Source organism: Brachypodium distachyon, chromosome 3, assembly GCF_000005505.3.
Source record: "Brachypodium distachyon strain Bd21 chromosome 3, Brachypodium_distachyon_v3.0, whole genome shotgun sequence".
Taxonomy (NCBI): Eukaryota; Viridiplantae; Streptophyta; class Magnoliopsida; order Poales; family Poaceae; genus Brachypodium; species Brachypodium distachyon.
The window spans coordinates 12,321,525-12,345,871 of record NC_016133.3 but is presented as its reverse complement, the minus strand read 5'-3'; the positions used below and the strand labels follow the sequence as shown (position 1 = coordinate 12,345,871).

The window sequence follows — 24,347 nt, the reverse complement described above, 5'->3', positions numbered from 1 at the left end:
TACTCTTCCCATCTCGTTTCTTGTGAAAAAAGCATCTGGGCTGGATTACGAGTTCCTAGTAAGAAGTCCTCGAGTCTGCACAAGTCCGAAAGACAAGCCTGCTTTAAGAACATTCGGGCTGGCAGAGAAACGAGCCAGTCCGACAACTGACAGAAGCCCATAAAATCCCAAACGCCCACTTCTCACCGGCCAAAGCCCACGACGGCCCACGGATCATCAGTCAATCCACCACTAACTCCACGCGTTTCTTTCATTCCTCCCCCCCTCCTCTTCTCCTCTTCGCGTGCTCCTCACCAAACGCATCCCCTCACCGCGAGATCTCCCCCCGATCCGACCCTCCCACGACCACCGGCGTCAAGCCAAGCCAAGCCATGGGCGGCAAGGAGCTGAGCGAGGACCAGGTGTCCTCCATGCGGGAGGCGTTCTCGCTCTTCGACACGGACGGCGACGGCCGCATCGCGCCCACGGAGCTCGGGGTCCTCATGCGGTCCCTGGGCGGGAACCCGACGCAGGCGCAGCTCCGGGACATCGCGTCGCAGGAGAAGCTCACGGCGCCCTTCGACTTCCCCCGGTTCCTCGAGCTCATGCGCGCCCACCTCCGCCCGGAGCCCTTCGACCGCCCGCTCCGCGACGCCTTCCGCGTCCTCGACAAGGACGCCACGGGCACCGTCTCCGTCGCCGACCTCCGCCACGTCCTCACCTCCATCGGCGAGAAGCTCGAGCCGCACGAGTTCGACGAGTGGATCCGCGAGGTTGATGTCGCCTCCGACGGCACCATCCGCTACGACGACTTCATCCGCCGCATCGTCGCCAAGTAGCCTCCCCCCACCCGTCGATCGATGCGATCGGTTTCAGACTCCTTCGTATTTAAATAACTCTTCATGTGATTTCGTTTGGTTAATCCTATGATCTGATTTGCTGCGGCGGCCGTTCTCTGAATTTGATTGATACCCCGTATGTTTTGTTTCGTGTGGCCTAGGGTTTGGATTATTATTGGTGTGATTATGGATATTGCTGCAATGTAAAGTGTGGATCTGCTTTACTTTCTTTTTTTTACGGCTCTCTGGTTTGTGCTAGTTTATGTATTCATGTTAATATATTCATTTATTTACTGCAATTGATTGGCTGGATCCTATATGGTGTTAGTAGTTTCTAATGTTACTTTGAAATTTCTATGGGGCTGTAGGACCTTGCTCTGTCACATTCTGCGCTCACGCTGATTGTTATTCCTCTTTCAGTTGATTGATTCATGTCAAGGGCCTGTTTACGTCTGGTCTAGTAATACCTATCACCTAAAATGGCAAGGTTGTTGAAATTTAGGCACCAGCAATGTGTGGAAAATATTAAAATCAACCAGTCCACATTACTAATACTAGGATTTATTACTAGTTTCACTGTAGTGTTGATTGTTATTTCTTTCGTTATATTCATTGCAAAAATGGCCTGGGGGTAGCCTTTTGGCGGTGAGTGGCCTTAGTAACATTGGATGATGAGTTGCGATGGTAAGGCTGCTCCAGTTTAGGCGTATTTCGATCTTTTATATGTATGTACGGAATATTGGAATCAATCAGTCTAAGTTCAATTTACCTACAATACTATGATTTTCTAATAACACGTAGTCATTCCATATCTGTCATGTGTGCTTGGACCTGAAGAATTTGTTCACTCGGAAATCCACCGTCTCTTTGTACGTTGTCATGACTCATCAACCACCTTAAATTTTAATTGAAACCTTCTTTGTCCATGCATCTGTTTTGATCCATATATGTTTGTCCTGTGTTCTCGAGGTAAGTATCCTATTTGAGACAGCATAGCTGTAGGGTATGGGGCTCAGCCTGTCAAGACACCAAAAAACAAAGTCTTCCCTTGATTTGCGTCTTTTTCTGAATTTGATACACCTACATTTCGTGTGGCTTCCAACTGCGTAGGTTTTGGAAATTTCGGACGGTGTTGCAATGTAAAGTGTGAATCTGGTTTACTTTCTTTTTATGACTGCTTGTTGAATCCAAAACTACGATCTGTGCTAGTTAATGTTACTTTGAAGTTTTTTATGGAGCTGTAGGACCTTGAATCATTTCATTCTGTAGTTGTATTGATCGTTACTCCTCTTTTAGTGGTTGATATATGTCATTGCACTGTTAACAGTCTGGTTTAGTAATATCTTACTCGAAATGGCAAGGTTCTTTAAATTTACGCATATTTACTATTTAGAGCTATGATTTAGTAATATGTGCATTATATGGAAATCAACCACTCTACAGTTCAGTTACCTGGTAGAATACTAGGAATCTGTACTAGTTTCAAAACAAGTATCCCTATTAGTTTCATGTCATAGCTAGACAGTAAGCAATCCTGTTTCAAATGATTTGAGTCATGTTATGGTCTATTGGCAGACCTGCCTTAAAATTTATTATCGGTGAACCGTGATGGTATGGTTGTTGGTGAAATTTAGGCATAGTTCAATTTGCCTGAAAGATGTTCCTGTTTCACTGGATCTTTCCTTCCTTCATTCTAGTCATTAAATAAATCAAAATTTGTGCAATCAGATGTCAACGCCATCTGTCATGTTTCTTCTCGGAGCATGGTGCTAATGCTTGGAAGAATTTGATTTACTTTGGATTTCCACCATTTGTTTACATGTTCCTTCATTGCTTGTGCACGCTCATCAACATTGTCATGACTCATGGACCACCTTAGTTATTGAATCGAAACCTTCTTTTCCCTTGCATATGTCTTGATTCATATCAGCTCACCTTGTGTTCTTTGTCCACGGCTTGAGATGCCCACAAGATAACATGATGTTGTTACACTGGCCTGATACTGTTGTCTGTTGGTCTACAGTAGGACATCCATAAGCATTCCTTTTATAGGCAGCATACAGATATCCTTAGTTTGATTATGTTCTTGCCCAGTTCAATCATTTGCGTCAGTTTGGGGGGAGCAACAATGCACCAATGTTCTTATCTGTGCAAGCTGCATACAGATGATCTGCATTTGTTCCAAGACATATGATATGGATGTTTGCTTTTGGATTTCGGCGCCGTTCTTCCTTTTTGATTTTGCTCCTTTACGAGCGTAGTTCCACCAACCAGCCTGCGGTGGACTGTGCGATCATTCTTTGGTTTTAAGATGAACTACCTTATCGTCTGCACAATGGAAATATGGTTCTCAGCTCCATATGCCTGCCCATCAGGCTTCTTTGTTTCCGACTTCTGAGGACCTGGAAGATCCCTCTTCTGATCCACTGTAGTCAATTATGCCATCCATTTAGTCTAGCATATTGTATCTTGTTTCGACTTTCATGATCTGGGCGCTATTCATGGCCCTGATGGTTAATGTTCATCTGTCGTGTGCCTGCTGAATTTTTTAGCTCAGACTCCACTAGATCCAGCCGAGATTGTATGGTTCGAAGCGAACCGAACATTAGCAGCAATCGAGCCAAGGAAGAAATAGGATTCACTTCACCAAATCCAGGCTAGATTGAATGGTACGAACCTAATGTTCGTGATGACCAATAGCACCATTCAACCCGAGTAAGAAATGGATTCAGCAGGATGTATAAAATAGCGAGCCAAACACAACCATTTCCAGCCATGCGTGGAAATGAAATTTTATCGTCTACTTGTAAAGAACATAAACTTAAACGAGCCAGTAGAGAGATTAGGAACATATATGTGTGCGTGTTCTACCGAAAACTCGCCATCGCCTCATAAATTTTGTTCTGTAGACGAGCATTTGCACAGACTATTTTCTCAAAAGATCCTAGGTTACTCTGGAAGGAAATTTTCAATTCCCTCTAAAGAGACAGAGACAGTGAGTTAAAAAGTGAAAGCTCCAAGGTTTATTGGGCCTGTAGTGGGCCGAAACAGCGTCCGTAATGGGCAGTGCCTTACGCACGGCCTGGACCAAGACGATGCTGCCCTAGGTTCCCCGAACTCCCCGAGCTTCTTCCGCCGCTCATTATAAGTACAACCCCAAAACCCTAACCCGGACGCCTCCATACCGCCGCCGCTCGAGCTCTCCTCTCTCGCTTCGCGCCGCCGCCGCTGCAGGCAACCGCCGCCGCCGTCGCCGTCGCCGGATCCAAGACACCTCGCCTGACGCCATGGGGCGCATGCACAGTCGCGGGTAAAACTCCTCATCCTGCACATATCGTCGCTGCTTTGCTTCTGATCCACAGTTCTAATGGCGGCGGCTCCTGTACTGCTCTGTGTTGCGCAGGAAGGGTATCTCGTCGTCGGCTCTGCCGTACAAGAGGAGTCCCCCGTCCTGGGTCAAGATCGCCACTACCGAAGTGAGAACTTCTGCTTGCTCTCCGGTTTGCCAGATTTTGTTTGGTTCAATTGGTACTGATGCGGCTGGTTCGGTTGCAGGTCGATGAGATGATCACCAAGGCTGCGAAGAAGGGGCAGATGCCCTCGCAGATCGGCGTGCTGCTCCGTGACCAGCACGGTATCCCGCTCGTCAAGAGCGTCACCGGAAGCAAGATCCTACGCATTCTCAAGGCCCATGGTGAGAGATCCGCGCCACCCTTCTCGAACTACATCGCCATTGTTCGTTTGTGCTTGTAAAAATGTGTTGATGTGTGGAAATGCTGGTTTGGTTGGTAGGTCTGGCGCCAGAAATCCCCGAGGACCTGTACTTTTTGATCAAGAAGGCTGTTGCCATTAGGAAGCATCTTGAGAGGAACAGGAAGGACAAGGATTCCAAATTCAGGCTCATTCTTGTTGAGAGCAGGATCCACCGCCTGGCCCGTTACTACAAGCGCACCAAGAAGCTTCCACCCACCTGGAAGTAGTAAGTCACTCGCTCATTGCCTTCCGTTTGCATGCTTGCTACTGCTTTTGTGCGTTAGTTTTACCTGGTCACTATTATGTGCGTCGGAGTATTTTGTTTATAGTTGAATGGGTGCTAAATACTGCCTAGGAGCTGTTGGTTGAATTGTTGTGGTCACATCCCGGTCTGCTACTGGAATGGTTGCTCGTACTTATCTTGCTATCTTTTCGAACTAGCTAGTCATGAGTGAGCATGAATTGCTTTTTTGCAGTTAGCTAAGCCTTAGATATAGGTACTGGTAGTAAGTATTAACCAAAAACTTACTCCTTCATTTTTGAGTTTTCTCCAGTGATTATGAAACTGAATACTTTCGTTCTTCTGATGCGCTATCTCATGGCACCATGGGGAAGCAATTTGGAGACCTGAACTGAGGAGAAAACCATTTTTATATCTTGTTTCTATAGCCTGTTCAATTAGAGAAAAACAGTTTTGTTTTTCATGTTGCTTCACAACTGGAAGAATGGCCTGAGGATAACAATTTGGTCATCCTGTAGAGGGAAGCATAGATGAATGGAAATACCAGCCAGCATTAAACAGCACGATGCATAATCTCACGGCGTCGTGTTACCTGTCTTCTGGCACGTTTAAGCATTCAAAAATGCATTTAACCTGAAGATATAACTATGTGAGACATAACCACCAGAGTAAAGTTTTAGTTTGCAAAGATCAATTTGTAATTTTTGTGCTTTAACAGTCATGATTAGATTAAAACTGGTCCTGATCGAAGCCTATTGTTTGTATGATGTATACAAAACATTAAAAGGTCAAAGCATCTACTATGTGAAACTGTTTTTCAAAAGTCTTTCTAGGAGCGAAGTTGCATTTGTGTTCAGTATATTTTATTCAATGCATTATTTAGTAGACCTTTCGTTGAAATACTGGCAAAGTTCCATATTCCCACACGAAATGAACTTGTCCTTGCATCGTTGACAACTTGCATATTGCAGCAACTGCTTTGACCTTTGAGCTTGTAACCTGACCATTTTATCTTTACATTTGTGCAGTGAGTCTACCACAGCTAGCACCCTGGTCGCTTAGGAGAGCTCTTCCGCTGGTGTGCTCTTTACATGCGTCATGTTGGTCTAGAATTGTCATTTTTATGTAACGCTTTTGAGTTTGGAGCGAGGTAGATGGACAAGAGACCAAACGTTTCTGTGTTTACTCAGAGAATCCTATAAACCATTTTTGGTTTCGCAATTCCAGTCTGTTATATTTGACATGCATCCACATTTCATACCTTACACCTGGCAGTTGTGGTAATTTCCCGTTATTCTAGTCTGAATGGTTGCTCCAGATAATATGACGCCGGTACGATTGATTCTAGTGTGAATGGTTGATTTTCTCCAGATAAAACAACCTTCTGTTAATTCTCGTTGATCAAGCTTAATGGGTAGCTATAATTTAGCTGAATTTCTTGGATAACGAAGTGATTTTGGAAGAACTCATCTTTTCCATCAGTCAGAGTTTACTCCGATCTCTTGTTACATTCATGTATTCTGCGTGATGCAAAGCACACAGCCACAGAAAGATGACGCAGAACAGTTCTAATGGCAGATCCTTTTGGATATACGAAGTGTGATGTGATGCCTACGTAGATTAGATACACTGACATTCCCGGGATGGTATCCGTTTCAAAATGGCAATGGATGGGAGCCAGTTCCAGACACAGCTAACTCGGATCGCCCGCCAAATGAAGCAGTATGTCGGGATGATGATGCTCGCTGAATAAACCCATGGATGTAGCATGATCATTCGGCATCTACTTTCTCCCACAAATAAACCCTACGATAAAGCTGATTTGTACTCCTCCTGATCCATAACATGCGTCGGAGATTTAGTACAAAGTTAGCACGAGGGAGTAACTCTTTTTTTCTTTTGGTGGCGTCATTTACGAGCTTTGCCAGCATACTGGCTTCTCGATGCCGCCATGCTGATGCCGACTGAAGAAATCGACACTTGCAAATCCACTGCATGGCCCCATGGCGTATAGTGAGATTGCGGTACGGTTTTGTCAAATCATTGCATGGCCGGGTGCTGGATAAGATTGCAACAGATTGCGATACGGTTTTGTCAGATCCCTAAGAGGCTTCATAATGTGTGCCAAATTGTCAATTTAGCACGCAAAGGTTGATCTTAATCAAAACAGTATCACAGATGCGGAGTGGGGTGGACGTTCGGTTATAACCGAAATTTCGGTTTGGTTCTTTTGGTTTTCATGAAATTCGGTTCTTCAAATATGAGGACCGAAGTCATCTTGAAAATTTTGATAACCGAAAGTTCGGTTCACAGAAAATTCGGTTAGGTTTTCGGTTTTGAACCGAATTAACCGAACATTGTGTTTATTGCAAAAAAATAATGGAAACAAATTTAGTTCAATCTTCCGCTTACAACAGAAAATATATTTTAAGTTACACTCAAAAATAATCATATAATCTTGTGTGACACAGACACACGTAATGCCAGCGGCCAATAAATATCATCTAACATGCAATGAAAACATTAAATTTTGAAGATGCAGCAATGAACTTCGGTTCTTCTGGGTTTTCGGGTTAACCGAGGCAAGAGACCGAGTTCAACGAACAAACTTCGGTTCTTTGAGTTTGTTGACCGAAGTTTTAAACGGTTCTTCGGTTTCGGTCCAATCGGCTTCGGTTTCCAATTCTTCGGTGATCGGTTTCGGTTTCTCAGTTTTTATGCGCACCACTAGATGCGGTCATGCATCAGCAAATCACACTAGATTGAGGACCTGTCCGACTTTTAGCGGACCTTCTGGCTACTGATCGTAATGTTGTATTTTTCGGGGAAAAAAATCCATATCATGAATTGCATGAAAAGAATGTTCCTTTTTGTCAGCGGAAGGAAAAAGAATGTTCGAACAATATTTGAGTTCGTCGTCCATGCTGGGCTTTTTTCACCAGGCTTCACACGCCAGGCCTACGATAGGCTGTTTCCTGATCAGCCCAGCTCGGCCCGGCCTGGTCAGGAACGCGATGGTGGATGGATCTGAAGAACATTAGCGAGTGTTTTGAAGGGCTAAAACAAAAAAAGCCCCTCAAATAAGGGGTAAGCCCCAGAACCCTAACCAGACTCTTGTCTATCCTCGCGCCCCTCGCACCCTTCCCGCCGCCGCCGCCGCCGCAGGTCTCACCGCCGTCGCCGCAGCCATGGGGCGCATGCACAGCCGCGGGTAACCCATCCCTCCGTCGTCACCCCAGATAATCTACTCCCTTCCCCCAGTCTAGGGTGAACTTTTCTGCTCTAATGGCGTCTCCCGGGCTGTGTTGCGCAGGAAGGGTATCTCGTCGTCGGCGCTGCCGTACAAGCGGACTCCGCCGGTCTGGGTCAAGACCGCCGCCTCCGATGTAAGAGAGCTCGCCGTCTTACTCTGTCTCGGTTCGATTTGATGCGAGCTTGGCTCATCGGGGTCGATGTGTGTTGCAGGTGGACGAGCTGATCACCAAGGCCGCGAAGAAGGGCCAGATGCCGTCGCAGATCGGCGTCCTGCTCCGTGACCAGCACGGCATCCCGCTCGTCAAGAGCGTCACCGGGAGCAAGATCCTCCGCATCCTCAAGGCCCATGGTGAGATGCTGAGATTAGATTGTGTATTTCCTCTTGGGTTTCAACTGGCATGTGTTGATGAGTGGGCGACTGACTGATTTGCGTTTGTGGGTGTTGATTATCTGTAGGTCTGGCCCCTGAAATTCCTGAGGACCTGTATTTCCTGATTAAGAAGGCTGTGGCCATTAGGAAGCATCTTGAGAGGAACAGGAAGGACAAGGACTCCAAGTTCAGGCTCATTCTTGTTGAGAGCAGGATCCACCGCCTGGCCCGCTACTACAAGCGCACCAAGAAGCTCCCACCCACCTGGAAGTAGTAAGTCACTCGACCTCCACTGCCATCAATCCTTTCTGATACAGAGGGAAATGTACACTGTATTGTTAATCTGTATGGAGTAGTTGGCAATTATTCTGCAAAGTAGTTTGTTGTATGTCTGCCAATTGAAACTGTAGAATGTGTTTGCTACCGCAGCCTGTTGAGTAAGAGAAATGTGTGTCGCTTGAGCCTGTATGTAGATGCTATAATGCTAATCTGCTGGCGTCTTTGGTCCTTTGGGATTTTAGAGAAATGGGACCTTGAACTAGTTAGTTTGTTTGTGGTTGATGTTCTACTACTTTGTAGTTAGTTGGGTACTGGTTAGTCTTACATTATGGGATAGTGATGTATTTGTGGATGCAAAAGCTCATAAATATCTGATGAACTGAATCTGCTTTGACTTGCATAAATTGATGTTATATTGTCACGGAACGACAGTGCCACTTTTGGCGAAGCAACTATGCATCTGTGCATTTCATTTTGTGTACTACGACCTTTTTAAAACTGGATAGGATTATTTTTTATTAAAGTCAGTCACATCACTGTTATTTAAAAGCGAAATCGGATAACGCAACTGAAATGTTTGCAGCTTTTAAAAGTTTTAACTGTTTGCCCATTGGAATTACCAGGAACTGCAACATTTCAGAACGGCTATTATCTCTTATTTAAATCGCATCTTCCTCATATATTTATATTGGCGGTGGTTTGTTTTGTTTGCTGAAGCATGACATTATGAAGTAATCTTGCATGCATATAGACCTGTAAGAATCTGTATTAAGTTTACGAATTGGAAAACACATCTTTGTGATCTGTTGGTACCAAACAGTATCATGCATTTATGACGTCACATTTTAGTCATTCTAGTACGTTTTGGTAGCTTAAGAGTTAAGATGAATATACAAACAAAGCCATAAAAACTGGTCCTGTGTAAATTGTTGCTTTTGAATTGAAGGCAGTTCAGTTTATTTTATTGTCCCAATGTTCCTGATACATACAAACTTCGTCTGCTGATGTGACTTGGGTTATAGCTAACAAAACCCTTTTGTCTTGCAGTGAGTCTACCACCGCCAGCACTCTGGTGGCCTAAGGGAATTCTGCATCTGGGGTGCTTTTGGCTCTTAAAGCTGTGATTGTCTAGAAAATCAATTTTATGTACTGCTTTATGAGTTTGGAGCCAATTAGAAGCTGCAAAATTTTCATGTTTATCTGGAGGATGCCGTAAAACCATTCTGGTTTTGTTATTCTGTCTGTTAAACGACTGTTATCGTGTATCCAGATTTTGTTGGTTATAATTAGCTATTATCTTACATTGTGTGATCTTGAAGCAAATTATCAGATAGTACACGTTCTTGTTTTTTATTTTGCACACAAACTCGTTTGATTGATCTGATGCTGAACATTTTTTGCAATTTGCTGAAATGTTCTGGGTCATAAAGTTGTGACGAAAGCTTATGAAAACCTGACAATGAGCATTTAAGTGTGGTAGATCTGATGGAACTGTAACAGGGATGCCTGCTGCTCAATATAGAGAAACTAACTTCTTTGGTTGGCATAGAATTGACTACATGAATTCAATTTGCAATTCCATGGAATCAAAATACAACTAACCTCAATTGCTCTCTACAAGCCATCATTTTTTTGGAATTGTCTCTAACTCTACAAATTCATGTGGTAGACAAACGGAATTCAAATTCAACCAAATGAAATTTTACCAAAAATTAGATTTCATTTCATTTGGACCAAACGAGCTGTCAATGTTGAAACTAGTCCTAGTCGGAATAGATACAATTATTGGGTCAAATTTGTTTATCCTGGTTGGTTCTTGCACAAATATTGTACTGGCAAGACAAAATGGCTTCGTCATTATAAAATATTACTAGTGCATCGAAACTGAATGGTACCTGAATTCAGTCAATGAAAGCAAATGCAACTAAGTTGGTATGGCTTCAATTAATCATCGTCCTTGTGAGGCCAAGAACTGAAGAAGTTAGCTTCTGACTAAATAAATCGCCATTGCGTCTCATCTCAGAAATTCTGTTCTACACAAGCTTTGAGACTACCAGTACATGGTTCAACTCAGTCTGGTGATCCATGTCGACGATGTTGTTTGACAAAATTGGTACATCACACTCAATTACTCGGTACACACAAAAGATGTTAGTTGTGCCGCCTGTGCCTGAAGAAGGAACTCGATAGGCTAGAGTTTTCATGTATCCCGACCATGAAAGGGCTTAGCTTAACGTATGCGGTGATTTTACATGAGCCTCCCTGACAATGATGTCCCGTCCATGAAAATTCTGTTGCAAAAGCAAGAGTTGACATAAGATATGATGCTTGTGAATAGTAGCGATCTCATAGAGAGTGACAGCAAAACACATGAGCAAATCATTTTGGAGGCAAGAAATCTATAGGAGTATAGTGTAATGAACGAAGAATACGAAATGGGGTTGATTAGGAGGCCTCAAGGAGCTACTGGTAAGCTTCTAATACAAACTTACTCCAGATTGCTTACGCAAAAGTTACACCAAAAGCAGTTTCTAAAGGAAATCCATGTATGAAGTTTCTTGAAATAAATTCAAATAGGAAATCTATATACAGTTTCCATGTTGACATCAAATTGTTGAATGATGAAACAAGTAATAAAACAGAGAGCTTGAAGCACTATACCGTATTGTTAAGCTTTAATGCAGCGTCAAGCTCTTCGGGCGAAGAAAACGAAAGGAATCCATAGACGCGGTTTCGCGCTCCTTTGCGATCTGTGAGCAGCCTTGTACTAACAATGTTTCCACACTGAGTAAAGAGTTCTCTCAAGTGCTGAGGTTGAACAGACCATGCAAGGTTGCCAACGTAGATCTTGTATGGACTTTCAAAGATATGATCCTTCATGGGGGCCGTATGGGACAGGCTGGGATTTCTCCTATTAGAAACGACGTGTGACGCTAGTTTCACAAACATCTCACGCCCATCCAAGTCCTATATGTAAGAGGAAGATTTCAGTAAAAGATAATGATTCGTAAATGGGCTTTACTCCACGGAACAACAATTTCATTTACAGAAAAACGTGTTAATTAAGAAGAAACTACAGAGAGAAACTGAAGCTATTGTGTTGTGTGACTTACAAATCCATCCAGAGCATTCATGGCTGTTCTGGCTGCGGCGAGAGAACGCATCGTAACAAAACCGCATCCTCGACTAATTCCGGTCTCAGGGTCGCGTGAAACCTGCATGCGGGCTTCAAATATTAACATCATAACCACGCCTCTGTAGTCTTAATCGGAAGCAGCGAAATAGTATTGCCCCAAGGATTTTGACTCCGTCATGTCTTTAGACAGGTAAGTATACATACAAGGCAGAAAATGGAAAATGGAATTTTACACAGAACTGAACCAGGTCACCAATCCAGCAAACACTAGCTAAATGGCACCAAGTTCATGTGTCGCTCCAATAGTAGCAAAAATAATGTGCCGAGGCATTTTATTTTATCTAAACCCCTCATGATAACCCATGGTTTTGACTTTTGAGTAAGATAGTACTAGTATCACGGAAGCGTAAACGCACGGCAAGAGCTGCCGGCAGGGATTTTCTAGACGTGGAAACAAGAAACAAGAACCTAGAGCAGAGCATAGCAATTCTTCAGGGATAACAATACTCTTCTGCAACAGTACGAATTCGGCAATGCAGGAAAGAGTGTGGGAGTGTGTGTGCGCCTGTGTGTTACCTCGACCGAGAGGACGGTGCCGTAGGGCTGGAAGAGGTGGAGCAGGTCGTCGACGCCGCAGCGCCGCGGCAGGTTGCACACGAACAGCTCCCGCGGCCGCGGACTCCGCTGCGTCCACCCGCTCGAATCCCCCTCAACGCTCTCCCCGCCATCCTCCTCCTCCTCCTCGCCGTGCGCCGCCGCCGCGCCGTTGCCGCCCGCCCACTCCTGCTCCTCCTCCTCCTCCTCCTCGTCCAACCGCGCCTGCGCAGAGGACCACCGTGGCGCCTCCGCCTCCTCCGTTTCAAACGCCACCGGCGTCGAGGAGGAGCGCGCGAGGCGGAGGCGGTGGTGGCGACGGCGTGCGCGGGGAGAGAGGAGGTGGCGCGAGTGGATCGGGTTTGGCAAGTGGAGGAGGAGGAGGGCGTGAAACGAGGCGGAGGCCATGGCGGTTCTGCCTAGTCTGGTCGGATAGGGGGAGCAGACCACGGAGGAAGAAGAAGAAAGGAGAAGAAAGCGGCGTCCGTGGGTAACTGGGCAGTGGTGTAGATGAGCGGCCCGATGGCGAGACACGTGTACAGGTCCGTTCAACGTGGGCTCTTTTTTTTTTGACACATTTGGAGCAATCTCGACAACAGGTGTGTCCAATTTGAGCACAACCCAACCCCACCAAAATTCGGCTACTTTTGCTGTCAATTTTTTTTGGCTAGTTGATAACTCGTTGCTTTTTGCTAGTTTTGGTTTTTGATTGCGACTAATGTTGACAAGAAAAATAAATAAATAAATAGGAGTATCGACTAGCAAAAGCACCGGCATGTCAAAATATTGACTACCATCCGAACATAATCGAAATTTTGTTCATCACCGAAAAATACTTCCTCCGTCTCACGTTGCAATAATTAAGGAGTAGCATAGTTGATTTTGACCCCCCAGAAAAAGAACATGCCCATAACATCATCAGAGTTTGCGTACCAACATCAAAGAGGAACGGTGGCTGAATTAAGAGGAACAAGCAGAGACAGTAAAATGTTTTAGATCCTCGCAAAAAAAAGTAAAATGTTTTAGATCATTTGGTGTCAGGAGTAATCGAGGAACGAATGCCCGTGAACGCTGGGTAGCTGCCTGTGACATCGGTCAGTCAGTCCGGCACGAACCCCAAGGGGCGGAGGATGGCCGCCGGCAGAAACCCAAGCAGCAGCCCGCCGCCCCATCCTTCGGCGACGGCATCCTGGGCGCGAGCAGCGATCTCCTGCGCGACCTCCAGCTCATGCCTCAGCTTCTCATTCTCGTCGGCGAGCTGCAGACACATCAGTGCACCGCCCGGAGTTACAACTCTGAGAGAGAGCCAATGTATGTACTCCTGCGGGTTTGGTGCTATCTATACCTCTTGCGCGGCCTCGGAGAGCTCCTCCATGGCTTGCAGGAGCGACAGGATCTGCTGGGCCGCGGCGTCCTGGCACGACACGGAGCCCGGGTCCAGAGCGTCGTCGGCGTTGAAGATGATCCCTTCTTGGATGAACAGCTCCTCCAGCAGATCGACGTCTTCCTCCCTCAGGCTCAACCTTAGCTGAACAGAAAACCGTCGGTTTGCAAGTCAAGCTAAGTTACTATCTCCTAAGGCAGAATGTAGGAGTAGATATCAAATCAACCACCTCTGTCCGTACGAACCTTGGTTAGTATCCTGTCGCGTAAATCGACTTGGTCACGGAAATCGAGGCTGGGATCAGACACATCTGATTGGCTGCTGACAGGCTTGCTCTGTGCCCCATCACTCGGATTGTCTTGATCGTGCGAATGTTGGGGTGTGGGCTTCTTACTGCTCTCCGCTTCAACGGGGATCGGCTTGGGCACAGTCTTTATGAGCTTTGTCCTGGATGGATATTACCAAACTCCTAAGTAACGACAAAACTGCAGAATGGCAGCAGTCCATATGTTTTGTAAGTAGCATGCGACGTTCAAGGGACGTGCCTGGTTCCGAAGCGGAGGGTAGAGAGACTTTCTGGTGAGTTCAACGCACTGGGAGAACAGCAGCACAGCAGCGAAGCTCTTGAGCTGCCTCCCTGCAAGCAGTAGTCTTTTAGACAAACCTGACGGTTTAGAAATCCTGAGGAAAATTTTGACACACCAGTGAATCTTGAAGGATGCGGGTAAGCTTTGAGTCACGGTAAGGCACATGATTTGATTTACCTGGAAAATGCAAATATAAGACAGGTAAAGCTGATATTTAGTGGAGTAACTTCTTTTATGTTTATTATTCACACAGAGGAGTGTTGTGTTTACCAGTAGTCAGGGCATTGATAACATTCCCTAGAGCTGAGAGAGATTTGTTAATTGTTTTCGCTTCATCAAGAACTCGCCCTTCAGCACCAGTTTTCTCAACTTTCTCGGAACCAGCTAGGTCAACTAGAATAATCTTCCCCGCCCTTACCCTGCAAGGTTAAAAGAAGGTCACTAGCTGCCCACATTAGCAGCATTTTCTTCAGCATTGTGGTTTACATGCAATACAGGCAGATATCACAGTCTATGGCACAAGGAAGGAGATTTGCAGTGACATAGAAATCAATGGCTGTTTAGTATGAATGAGCACAAGGCAGATCTGGTCAATCATAATATCATAATATTCAGAGCATATCAAAAAGGTTATATGTGGTCATATACAGTTACGTCAATTCAAAAGAGAAACAAGAACAATCCAACCAATCATTGAACTATTGATGTTTGTTATTCAAGCATACCTCTCATCTGGAGTGGATGTGTGCTGCACTGAAAAGATGTACAAGCAGTGACTTCTACTGCTGGCCAGGTTCATTTCTAAATATGCACTTAGGATAACAAAATTTATAAACTCAAATGTTTTAGAACTATTTCAGAAATGATAAGTACAGGATACGTGTTTCTCCAACAGCTCTGTTGGCAATTCCTTCCTGTAATTTAGACCGTAAACAGAAATAAATTGGCATGTACTAAGTACTAACTAAAAGGTGCTCCAAGAAAAACTTGACAGCAATTAGAAAATAAAATCGACAGCAATTCAAAAAGCAAAACTCAAAATGACTTACAGAAAGGCGCTCCAAGGCATCTGAACTATTCATAATAGATATCTGCAGATAACTTAAACAGTTACAATATATAAAAGGAAGCCGCGAAAGGAAAGATGCCGGATACTTCTTTTTGATATGGGAGGAAAATAAAGATGGAAGGACATATTTGTACTTTTTTCTGACCTCTGTTGCTCCAGAGATGTAAATCCCTTGGCTTTTACTCTCCTTGATCTGTAGGTTGTCTTTGGACAAGTCAAGAAGGTCCCTGAGATATGAGGAGCCAAACTTGATTCCCCTCTTAGTAGCATTTTACAAAAGAAACTCAAACCAGGATGCATATGAAAACAAAAAAAGCAGATTCTCACCTTACTTTTTCCAAATATATCTCCACCTGAGAAATCATAAACCAACGTAAGCAAATATCTATCGATGTGAATTCGAGATCAGCATGTGAGGATGGTATCTTACCATTGACAGGTTCACAGTCCATGTAGCCATGCTTGCTGAAGTTCTTAGACATTCAAATAGATCATTTACAACTCGCTGAACTAGTCCAGTTTTCTGCTCATTGCAATGCAAGATGCTTGGCCCCTGTGTCAGCATCCAAATTAAACAAATTCGTAAGGACAAAGATGAAGTGACACAATCACTAATCATTCCATAAATTTAAGCCCAAGGATGTTCACTTTACCTCCATGCTATATGTTTTTCCAGCTCCAGTCTGTACAAACGTGCAGTTCAAATAAAATGTTAGTATTGTTACAGGCAGAAGTACCTCATTTCATACACTGGTAAGAGATGCACTATTTAGTGCAAGTTTGAGACTGTAGTAGGCCAAGCATAGCTTTAAGCACACCGTGTATGTATATACGTATCATGATTTTCCAAACAGTTGTGTGCAGACGGCGAGTAAGGACACATGGTGTTTGCAGCAACACATACCTGACCATAAGTAATTATCGTCCCATTTATTCCATTGACAGCATCTGTTTCCAAATTAGTTACTCAATTAGTACTATATGCCATATGGTCCACAACCAGAAAACGTACAATAGTGGTTATTAAGGAATACATCCATGTCCAAACTGTAGTAATAAGAAAAGCGATGGCTATCTTGCGAATAAATTTAAAAGAGATATAAAGAACCAACACCTGTGACAATGGGCACTGCAAGGAACTTATAGACATCAGACTGTTCAGCATCATCGTAGAACACCTTGTCAAAGCTGAATATGACATCTTCGTCCCGCTCATCCTAACCCAATTATTTTCCAACACACCAGGGAATGATCAAACATAAGGAAACACAAAAATCACACAAACAACATCACGGGCATATCTCACAGAGAATGAATCTACAACAAAAGCAAAAAAAAACAGCGAATGCATTCCTCACTTTATTAGTACCAGCTTATACTGAGCAAAATACAGCGTATGCATCTCGAGCAGGTTAATGTTCAATCAGAAGGCCACGGGGCATGAGATACGTTGAGAAATCCACTAATCTGGAAGCGCATAAATACCCCATATCACATAGCTGAAGGCAGAAGAGTGCCCCCAAACCTTGAAGACGAGAGACTCGGCGTCTAATTTCTTGAAGCAGACCTTGTCGCCATTAGCCTTCCTCTCCTTGTGGCTCAGTGGCCTGAACCGCACGCACACCCTCACGTTCGACATCCTGGCATTCAAATGGGGCGTCAAATCCGGGGTAGAAAAACAAAATGGAAAACAGATCAAAATGGGCGCTAACCGCACTGCCGCAGAGACCTAGAGGATGGAGATGGCAGTCAGCAGGGAGGCGGGTGAGAGGCGGAAGGGGGGCGGCGACGGCGCACGGGGAGAGGGGAGCGGAGGGGAGGAGGGATTCGGGGGCGTGAGAGCGGCGTTGGCGGTGGTAGGGAGGAGAGAGGCGCTCACTGAAGAAGAGGTTTCATTGGGGTCGCTCTGCAGAGGTTTGGGGGTTTTGTGGATTGTGTGCTTCGCTCGCTGTTAATGAATCACGCACGCTCTGTGAAAGGGAACTGGAGTATGTTCAAATTTTGAAATCAGGCTTAAAAAAACACTGTGTCTGGAGAAATATAATTTCACGTGACGCTATATATATGAAGTAAGAAACCTACCGAAAAAAATTCAAGTATAACTAGAATGTTATGGATAAGGAGTTAACGGTGGCGTGACCAATCGAAAAGCAAAACTAGACACGTGGAACGCATGCTAGTCAAAACAAACAAACGGGGAAGCTGGTTCTAGGACATCAACAATAATAGAGTCAGTATCAATTCTCCACATCATATAGAGTCGACGATAAATAACACATACGATGAGTTGTGTCTTTAAACTGATTCTACGCAACTTACTTGTTCTTTTTTTTTGATATTCTAGCACATGAATGATGACTTGTTTAGAGTGAGACATACAATGTCAAGAGTCGACCTTTGCGGTTACATTTAGACTTGGGCAATAGGAGTAGTCGAAGTTAGTGTCAACCTAATTTCAAGTTTGTAGATCGAAGTGGTGGTTGTGGTGTGGATAAGATTAGGGATCATGGATGCATTTTGCCATGGCTGGAGTTTTTATTTACAAGTCACCTTTTATTATGGACAATTGCACTTCTTTCGTGTACGATTTTCTTTCTCACGAGAGGCTGCCGAGACTTTACCAGAGAAATGCACTCCCCTCTTGTACAAGCCTTAAAACTTATTGAACAAATGGTCAATAATGTATCGCACCTTCTTGCAAGTGAACAGAAATCCCTTTAAATTCGAGAGCATTGATTTGCTGTTAGGTTGCACACACAGCATCTCCCGCGTTGCACGAAAGAAAAAAAGATGAAAATCAAAAGCAGAATATAAAAGTGGGTAAAGCGCATTGCTGTTTAAATGTTTCTATTAAGGAGTAATCACTAATCAGACAGTACTGCTCTGCATCATCGCCACACGTACTACTCAATTAGCTCGTGGGTTGCTGATGACTAATCATGCACAGTAGTACTGGCGCAGCACCACATGGGATGGCCATGTGCAACGCAATGCTAGATATAGCTTTCATCATCGAACGCTACCAATAGAACCGGAAGAATAAAATCCACCCAAAATGATGGCAATTAGTGTGCTACTAATGTGGCTTGTGTGCACACCCACTCAATCACCGTTATCGATGTGTTTTTGGACGAGACCGCAAGAGGAAAATTGTCCCCTCTTTGGCTCTTGCATTTTATATATCCGGCACTGGTAAATCCATGAAAAATGTCATGGATAGAAAAATGAGAAGGTCACCGTCATTTTTTATCTCCTTGAAAGATGCCATCATTTTCTGTCTAATGATGAGCAAGCGATTAACATAACATAAGCGGCTATAGGGCTCATCATCAAGGGAACCGCACGCATATTAAAGCAGACAAAACGGGCAGCCCTCTCAATGACAGTGCGGGCCCCGGCAGAAAATGATTTCCCGGCCTTTTTCATCGGATGCGTATCAAGCGCGCACGGAACCCAGCGTGGACCCGTGCCATGCCACGCAGCAAACCCCCGCCGCTGCACGAACCTTTCTTTCCGTTCCGCCGTGGCCCGTGGACCTCGTGGGCCGGGCCAGGTCCTTGCTCCCTCGGGGGACGGCCCAGCTCCTGGACCCCGGCTTGTCGGTGCGTGGTGGTTCTTGGAGCTGGGAGCGCCGGGCGCACGCAGCCAGCCAGCCAGCGAGGCCGTGCTCTCCCCTGCCGCGGCAGCGAAGAAGAAGAGGACATAGCCCGTTTCGAGCTAGGCTACAAAAAATAGTACAAACGGGGGGACAGGGACCATTAATGTTGCTGTCCTTGGTATATGAAGCATGTATGGACCTGTTCCACCATGGAAAGAAAACTCTGAGGTGAAGGAACAAGGTACATTGTACACGGGACGGAATAGTGTCAAGTTTAAGGATAATAACAAGGTTTTATTAGTAGAGAGTAGTTAGTACTGGATTAGTGTGGGTGGCTTTTGGGTTTTCCTTGCTTTTCTTGTAAGGCTCAACGTCTTTGAAGGAAAAAAGAGGGTGAACAGTACAGAAAGGCATAGCTGGATTGGAATAATAAACAAACAAAAACAAGTATGATGAGTGTTATCATTTGTAGCTTTCGGTGCCTGCAAAAGATACCTTGTTTTTCTTTCAGAAGGCACACAGTTTGATTTGTCTGATGTAAATTTCTGATTGGCCTATACAATGGTTTGACGAAGTAAGGGAAACAATTACATGGATATGGTACTCAAATGTCTCACTGAAAAGGCAAAGAAAACTTCGACTAAAGAATATGATAGAATCGAAGCCTTTGTAACATTTTTCATCGTCGCATCCGTCACCGCTCGCCACGCTAGAGCAGCAAGGGAGGATGGAGACAAGACGACGGTTCTCGTACGACTTGCGTCCGACATTGCATCGAGACCGCACAACACCAGGCATCAAGTGAAATCAATGGTGCCCAAACAATATAAATTTTCGTCGTACGCATAGCCAGCACGACCTTGCAGATGATTCATTCATAGTGTTATTATGGACTACAATTTGACACTTTTGAACTGTTTTAGGCAACGCAGTCTTATAATCAAAATCCATTTTTTTATTTCAAATAAAAAAACCAAGGACTATAAAAAGCACCGAATTACTTTATTTATAAATCCGGTGGAAAGGAATTGTACTTTTCTGCAAAGGGCCACAAATCACGGATGGGGCCTCGCACCAGGGGGGGCACAGGCATATATGCACCGAGTCCACGGAACAGTGAGCGCCGCGCTGCGTTCCATTGCAGATGAGCAGGGCAAGGCAAAAGCAAAAGAACCAAAGAGCTCTCTCTCTGTTTCTCTCTCCCCCACGGCTTTCCCTCTCCTCCCGTTCGAACGAGGAACCCGAGAAGAGGGCCGGCGGCGATGGCCGCGGCGAGGCCGCACCACCACAGGGCGCTGCCGCCGGGGCGGGTGCCCACGAGCTGGGTGGCCGCGCTCTGCACCGCCTGCTTCCTCCTCGGCGTCTGCCTCGTCAATCGGTTCGCCTCCCCCAAATCCGTCATTTCTCTTGGATTTCCCCCCTCTCCCTAGGCTCTGCCGCCCCTAGTCCCTTCTTCTCGCCACGAACTGAGACAATGCTCGTCGATTTCATGGCCGGAGGTGCTGATGTCCGCTCTGCATTTTTGCAAATTTGCAGGTATTGGGCGGTTCCAGAGCCACCCGGTTGCCGAAACAAGGTAATGTATGCGCTAATCTGTCGCTGTATCTTGTCTTCTCGACCTTAGCAGCTAGCTCTTGACTCGATTGTTCATCCGGGCGCGCTTTGCGCCGATCGATTTGGCTGGCAGGCAAGTTCTGATCGTTCGAGGGCCGGCGTGCTGAATCAAGTCTCACAGACTCGCGAAGTCGTCATGTAAATTTCTGAGCCTCGAGCCAGCCATGGCTCCATGACCATGAGTAGCTACATTCAGGTTTGGGATTTTTGCTCATGCTGGTTCTGATTGCAGCGCGCTGGACAGGACGATCTCCGACATCGAGATGCGGCTCGCTGCTGCCAGAGCTGCTGTGCAGATGAGGAACCAAGGCGTGTCGCCGAGTGATTCGGCGGTTGACCAGGGAAGCATGCCGCGCAGATTGTTTTTCGTCATGGGCATTTTCACAACGTTCGCTAATCGGAAGCGTAGGGACTCTATCAGGCAGACATGGATGCCGCGAGGTAGAATTGAACCCTTTCAATGTTGTATCGCATTATATCGTTCGTGCTTCGTATCAGTTACTAATGCAATGATGCTTTCTAGGTGAGCATTTGCAAAGGCTGGAGAAGGAGAAGGGCATTGTCATCCGTTTTGTTATTGGACGAAGGTATATTCTAGTTTAAAATCATGGGGGAAAACAGTCAGTTTTCCAGCTTAATATATTACTGAACTGAATTTGGAACCTTCTGTAGTCCTGACAGTGAAGTGGAGCGTGCCATAGATGCCGAAGATAAAGATCACAATGATATTTTGAGACTCGTATGCTGAGTTGATTGATTACTTCCGAATGTTTCAACTTTTACCAATGATCAGCAGTGTTTATGTATTCTCAACAACTGGCCACTCTTTGCAGAATCATGCCGAAGGCTATGGTGGTCTACCTTTGAAGATTCAGATGTTTCTGTCAACTTCTCTGTCCACATGGGATGCTGATTTCTATATCAAAGTTGATGACGATGTTCATGTCAACATTGGTATGCCAACCCGGGACCCTTTAAGTCTCGGTTGTTGTTGCTAAATATTTAAATGGCATTCTGGTCGATCCAGGACGTACTGATAATGCTACCCTCTTAACTCAGGTGTCATCAGATCGATTTTGGCACGGCACAGGTCAAAACCTCGGGTTTACATTGGCTGCATGAAGTCCGGACCTGTTATTGCTAATAAGTAACGCTCTAGAATCCATGTTTCTTAGTTGACTTCAGCATTAAACATATGTGTGAATGTGTGAGATCATGAGAACTTACATTGAAGCGAGAATGCGAACTCGTGATCTGAGCTGTCCGATGGCATGAGGAAGGAGTATCATCCACCCGATTATGTGAAGTTAGTGTTGCTACTTGCTAGCAAGGCAAATGTCTTATTACACATTCAGACAAACTTAATTCGTTCCCATGCTGGTCGAACAATTGAGATCACGAGTTTGCATTCTCTTACTGCAAGGACAGATCATATGCCCCCAAATACCTTCTAGAAATCTATGTAATGTAGCACCTGCTTATTGTTACAGTGAATCTGAGTATTATGAACCGGATCATTGGAAGTTTGGCACTGAGGGTAACAACTACTTTAGGCATGCTACACGGCAACTGTATGGTATAACCAGGGATTTAGCGACTTACATATCGATAAACCGGTAAGTTCTGATGTGAATGTGCAATGCCAGATAAACATACTACATTATTGCTTTATTTCGTATTTGTTTTGACATCACTTTTCAGGCATATCTTGCACAAGTTTACAAATGAAGATGTGTCATTTGGTTCTTGGTTGATCGGGTTGGATGTTGAGCATGTTGATGAGAGAAGCCTTTGTTGTGGTACTCCTCCAGGTTGGCATCTTACTTTTTGACTACTGATTTTCCATTTTGCATCAGCAGATTGTCCTATTGTATAATTATTGCATGCTCAATAGGACATCGCTTGACCTGGAAGTTATATGCTTTACTGTACTAAGTAGTTGAGCTAGCTAATCATTTTGAAATTTTCTACTGATAAAAGGATGGTACTAATGTCTTAACAACTACAATGTTTGTTAGCACCTATCTCCCAACAATCAGGCTTCAAGACTTACCTTTACCACTTTTCTGTCCCCTCCAGCTCTCCAGAAGTTGCTCTTGACATCAAACTTGTTCGGATATCACAAAAAAAAACACACTTAGTACCTGCTGCTTACTCTTAACTTGGATGACCACAGAATAAGACGACATCAGTGGCAGTGGCCTTTGTTTGGAAATATAGTGGGTGTTGTGGACCTATCTTCTCTCTGTCACTCTTTTGTCTCTTGCACTTCAGTAGCCATGGGCACAACACATAGTTATATCTTCTCATCTACTATGTGGTAAGCGAGAAAAATGACCATCAGTAAAATGTCTTTTTCATCATTACATTTTTTCTTAATCCTCCTCTGGGAATGTACTTACACAAATCATTACTGGCTCGTACCACCAGCCCTGGCATGTGTTGTGATGCACCTAAGCTCGCCTCACCCATCTGGCATTAGTCTACCTGGCATTTGTTGCAGCTGCAAAGCACGGGCGTCATCTCTCACCGCTTGGCTCTCTGTAATCTTCTTCTCTGATCATGCAGACTGCGAATGGAAGGCACAGGGCGGGAACCCGTGCGCAGCATCCTTCGACAGGAACTGCTCCGGCATCTGCAACCCGGCGGAGAGGATGGAGGAGGTACATCGGCGATGCTGGGAGCATCGCGTGGCTCCGCCGCAACAAGCCCAGTCTTGAGTGGCACTGGCACTGGCACGGCACACTCTGCAGCAAGCGCAGTTTTGACGACCAAGAAGGGTGGCATTGGCATCCTCGTGCTGCTGCTCCATGTAAACTCATGTAAATTGTTGGTCAGTAGACGCAGACAGAGTAGCTGTTCTGCAGTGGTCCGGGTACATTTGCTCGAACTGGAGAAAAAGAAAAGAAGTTCATTGCACAACACGACACAAATTCGAATGCAGCTATAACTGCAGGGTGAAGATTTTAGGTCGTGTTAGATATCTGAATAGTAGTATCTCATATGTGGAAATGAATGCAGGAATGTATGCAATGTCTTTCTGGGGGCTTCTTGCTGCGCCTGTTTTTCACTTATTTTTTTCCTGGCCGTTTTTAGAAACTGATACTGTATATATAGTTTGATTTTTCTCTTTTAAAAACACCGATTACAATATAGACGCACACACTTCTGCCACCCATAGCAAGACCAGAATTATTGGAATTCTCTCTTTATAATGTGCAACTCACTTTCTTCCTTCTCGTTGTGACATGACTGCTGCCACTTGTCACCTACCCTCTTTCCAATCAATGTTGCCACCGTCATCTGCCGTCCCCCGGGCCTCTTCCTCCTGTCGCGTTTTTTTTCTCTCATTGTTATATTTGTCTTGTAAATTTCTTTCATGTCACAGTCATTCATTTTGCTAATTTTGTATATATGTTATAAGTCAAACTGCCATTCATTTTGCTAATTTTGTATGTACTCCATCTGTTTCATAATTTTTCTCACTAAGTTTATCCAAAAATAGATGTATCTATTTCTAAAAAATGACAAGAATTATGGAATGAAGGGAGTATGTTATAACTCAAATCTATAGTCAAAATCGGATGCATTTGAGTCTGTGAAAAATCGAACGTGTGTTTCAAATTTTGAAAAAAAGAAGAAGAAACAA

General features: G+C 44.7%; 6 protein-coding genes and 2 non-coding genes across 12 annotated transcripts; 6 read left to right on the top strand and 2 right to left on the bottom strand.

Annotated features, from left to right (window-relative positions):
- Window positions 1-246: 246 nt before the first annotated feature.
- Window positions 247-1,117, top strand: LOC100840235 (probable calcium-binding protein CML7). Its single transcript, XM_003573259.4, has one exon. The coding sequence runs from the start codon at window positions 372-374 to the stop codon at window positions 816-818; it is 447 nt and encodes a 148-aa protein (XP_003573307.1). The 5' UTR covers window positions 247-371; the 3' UTR covers window positions 819-1,117.
- A 2,851-nt stretch (window positions 1,118-3,968) lies between these two features.
- On the top strand, window positions 3,969-6,105 carry LOC100840839 (40S ribosomal protein S13). Its single transcript, XM_003573261.4, has 5 exons — window positions 3,969-4,128; window positions 4,222-4,294; window positions 4,374-4,512; window positions 4,611-4,797; window positions 5,841-6,105. The coding sequence occupies exons 1-5, from the start codon at window positions 4,106-4,108 to the stop codon at window positions 5,872-5,874; spliced, it is 456 nt and encodes a 151-aa protein (XP_003573309.1). The 5' UTR covers window positions 3,969-4,105; the 3' UTR covers window positions 5,875-6,105.
- LOC112272068 lies at window positions 5,118-5,213 on the top strand. The gene has a single exon (XR_002965767.1). It is a non-coding gene; the product is annotated as a small nucleolar RNA Z159/U59 (small nucleolar RNA).
- On the top strand, window positions 5,277-5,422 carry LOC112272127. The gene has a single exon (XR_002965823.1). It is a non-coding gene; the product is annotated as a small nucleolar RNA snoR137 (small nucleolar RNA).
- A 1,762-nt stretch (window positions 6,106-7,867) lies between the features above and the next one.
- LOC100839929 (40S ribosomal protein S13) lies at window positions 7,868-10,049 on the top strand. The gene is made up of 5 exons (XM_003573258.4): window positions 7,868-8,023; window positions 8,126-8,198; window positions 8,278-8,416; window positions 8,524-8,710; window positions 9,764-10,049. Exons 1-5 carry the CDS (start codon window positions 8,001-8,003, stop codon window positions 9,795-9,797), a joined length of 456 nt encoding a protein of 151 aa, XP_003573306.1. The 5' UTR covers window positions 7,868-8,000; the 3' UTR covers window positions 9,798-10,049.
- A 586-nt stretch (window positions 10,050-10,635) lies between these two features.
- LOC100823068 (28 kDa ribonucleoprotein, chloroplastic) lies at window positions 10,636-12,922 on the bottom strand. The gene is made up of 4 exons (XM_010235961.3): window positions 12,429-12,922; window positions 11,830-11,931; window positions 11,378-11,683; window positions 10,636-11,007 (listed from the first exon to the last, which is right to left on the bottom strand). Exons 1-4 carry the CDS (start codon window positions 12,852-12,854, stop codon window positions 10,942-10,944), a joined length of 900 nt encoding a protein of 299 aa, XP_010234263.1. The 5' UTR covers window positions 12,855-12,922; the 3' UTR covers window positions 10,636-10,941.
- Window positions 12,923-13,259: 337 nt separating this feature from the next.
- Window positions 13,260-17,415, bottom strand: LOC100822754 (kinesin-like protein KIN-1). Of its 4 annotated transcripts, none has more exons than XM_014901302.2 (17): window positions 17,199-17,415; window positions 17,012-17,126; window positions 16,601-16,703; window positions 16,391-16,434; window positions 16,140-16,169; window positions 15,917-16,039; window positions 15,814-15,839; window positions 15,632-15,713; window positions 15,467-15,508; window positions 15,298-15,331; window positions 15,143-15,218; window positions 14,688-14,836; window positions 14,533-14,594; window positions 14,376-14,467; window positions 14,076-14,277; window positions 13,792-13,974; window positions 13,260-13,704 (listed from the first exon to the last, which is right to left on the bottom strand). In XM_014901302.2, the coding sequence occupies exons 2-17, from the start codon at window positions 17,123-17,125 to the stop codon at window positions 13,546-13,548; spliced, it is 1,521 nt and encodes a 506-aa protein (XP_014756788.1). In that variant the 5' UTR covers window position 17,126; window positions 17,199-17,415; the 3' UTR covers window positions 13,260-13,545. The 4 variants fall into 4 exon arrangements, with proteins under 4 accessions (XP_014756788.1, XP_010234262.1, XP_014756789.1 ...); XM_010235960.3 differs by having other exon boundaries at window positions 17,216-17,415; XM_014901303.2 differs by having other exon boundaries at window positions 16,972-17,126; window positions 17,199-17,413.
- A 2,802-nt stretch (window positions 17,416-20,217) lies between these two features.
- On the top strand, window positions 20,218-23,772 carry LOC100839319 (beta-1,6-galactosyltransferase GALT31A). Of its 2 annotated transcripts, none has more exons than XM_014901307.2 (11): window positions 20,218-20,462; window positions 20,621-20,660; window positions 20,772-20,836; window positions 20,943-21,139; window positions 21,222-21,285; window positions 21,371-21,437; window positions 21,532-21,652; window positions 21,758-21,845; window positions 22,189-22,314; window positions 22,400-22,509; window positions 23,267-23,772. In XM_014901307.2, the coding sequence occupies exons 1-11, from the start codon at window positions 20,347-20,349 to the stop codon at window positions 23,416-23,418; spliced, it is 1,146 nt and encodes a 381-aa protein (XP_014756793.1). In that variant the 5' UTR covers window positions 20,218-20,346; the 3' UTR covers window positions 23,419-23,772. The 2 variants fall into 2 exon arrangements, with proteins under 2 accessions (XP_014756793.1, XP_014756792.1); XM_014901306.2 differs by having other exon boundaries at window positions 20,219-20,462; window positions 20,931-21,139.
- Window positions 23,773-24,347: the final 575 nt, after the last annotated feature.

Excerpts from the sequence above, each read along its gene's own strand:
- LOC100840235 (XM_003573259.4), top strand. The coding sequence starts at position 372 with ATGGGCGGCAAGGAGCTGAGCGAGGACCAGGTGTCCTCCATGCGGGAG.
- LOC100840839 (XM_003573261.4), top strand. The coding sequence starts at position 4,106 with ATGGGGCGCATGCACAGTCGCGG. Across the intron at positions 4,513-4,610 it reads ACGCATTCTCAAGGCCCATG|GTCTGGCGCCAGAAATCCCC; the intron begins GTGAGAGATCCG and ends TTTGGTTGGTAG. Across the intron at positions 4,798-5,840 it reads CTTCCACCCACCTGGAAGTA|TGAGTCTACCACAGCTAGCA; the intron begins GTAAGTCACTCG and ends ACATTTGTGCAG.
- LOC100839929 (XM_003573258.4), top strand. The coding sequence starts at position 8,001 with ATGGGGCGCATGCACAGCCGCGG. Across the intron at positions 8,199-8,277 it reads TCAAGACCGCCGCCTCCGAT|GTGGACGAGCTGATCACCAA; the intron begins GTAAGAGAGCTC and ends TGTGTGTTGCAG. Across the intron at positions 8,711-9,763 it reads CTCCCACCCACCTGGAAGTA|TGAGTCTACCACCGCCAGCA; the intron begins GTAAGTCACTCG and ends TTTGTCTTGCAG.
- LOC100823068 (XM_010235961.3), bottom strand. The coding sequence starts at position 12,854 with ATGGCCTCCGCCTCGTTTCACGCCCTCCTCCTCCTCCACTTGCCAAAC. Across the intron at positions 11,684-11,829 it reads TGAATGCTCTGGATGGATTT|GACTTGGATGGGCGTGAGAT; the intron begins GTAAGTCACACA and ends TCTTACATATAG. Across the intron at positions 11,008-11,377 it reads CATTAAAGCTTAACAATACG|AATTTTCATGGACGGGACAT; the intron begins GTATAGTGCTTC and ends CTTTTGCAACAG.
- LOC100822754 (XM_014901302.2), bottom strand. The coding sequence starts at position 17,125 with ATGTCGAACGTGAGGGTGTGCGTGCGGTTCAGGCCACTGAGCCACAAG. Across the intron at positions 16,704-17,011 it reads CCGAGTCTCTCGTCTTCAAG|GATGAGCGGGACGAAGATGT; the intron begins GTTTGGGGGCAC and ends TAATTGGGTTAG. Across the intron at positions 15,509-15,631 it reads ACATCTCTGGAGCAACAGAG|ATATCTATTATGAATAGTTC; the intron begins GTCAGAAAAAAG and ends AGTTATCTGCAG.
- LOC100839319 (XM_014901306.2), top strand. The coding sequence starts at position 20,347 with ATGGCCGCGGCGAGGCCGCACCACCACAGGGCGCTGCCGCCGGGGCGG. Across the intron at positions 20,837-20,930 it reads CAGACTCGCGAAGTCGTCAT|CGCGCTGGACAGGACGATCT; the intron begins GTAAATTTCTGA and ends TTCTGATTGCAG. Across the intron at positions 21,846-22,188 it reads GGACCTGTTATTGCTAATAA|TGAATCTGAGTATTATGAAC; the intron begins GTAACGCTCTAG and ends TTATTGTTACAG.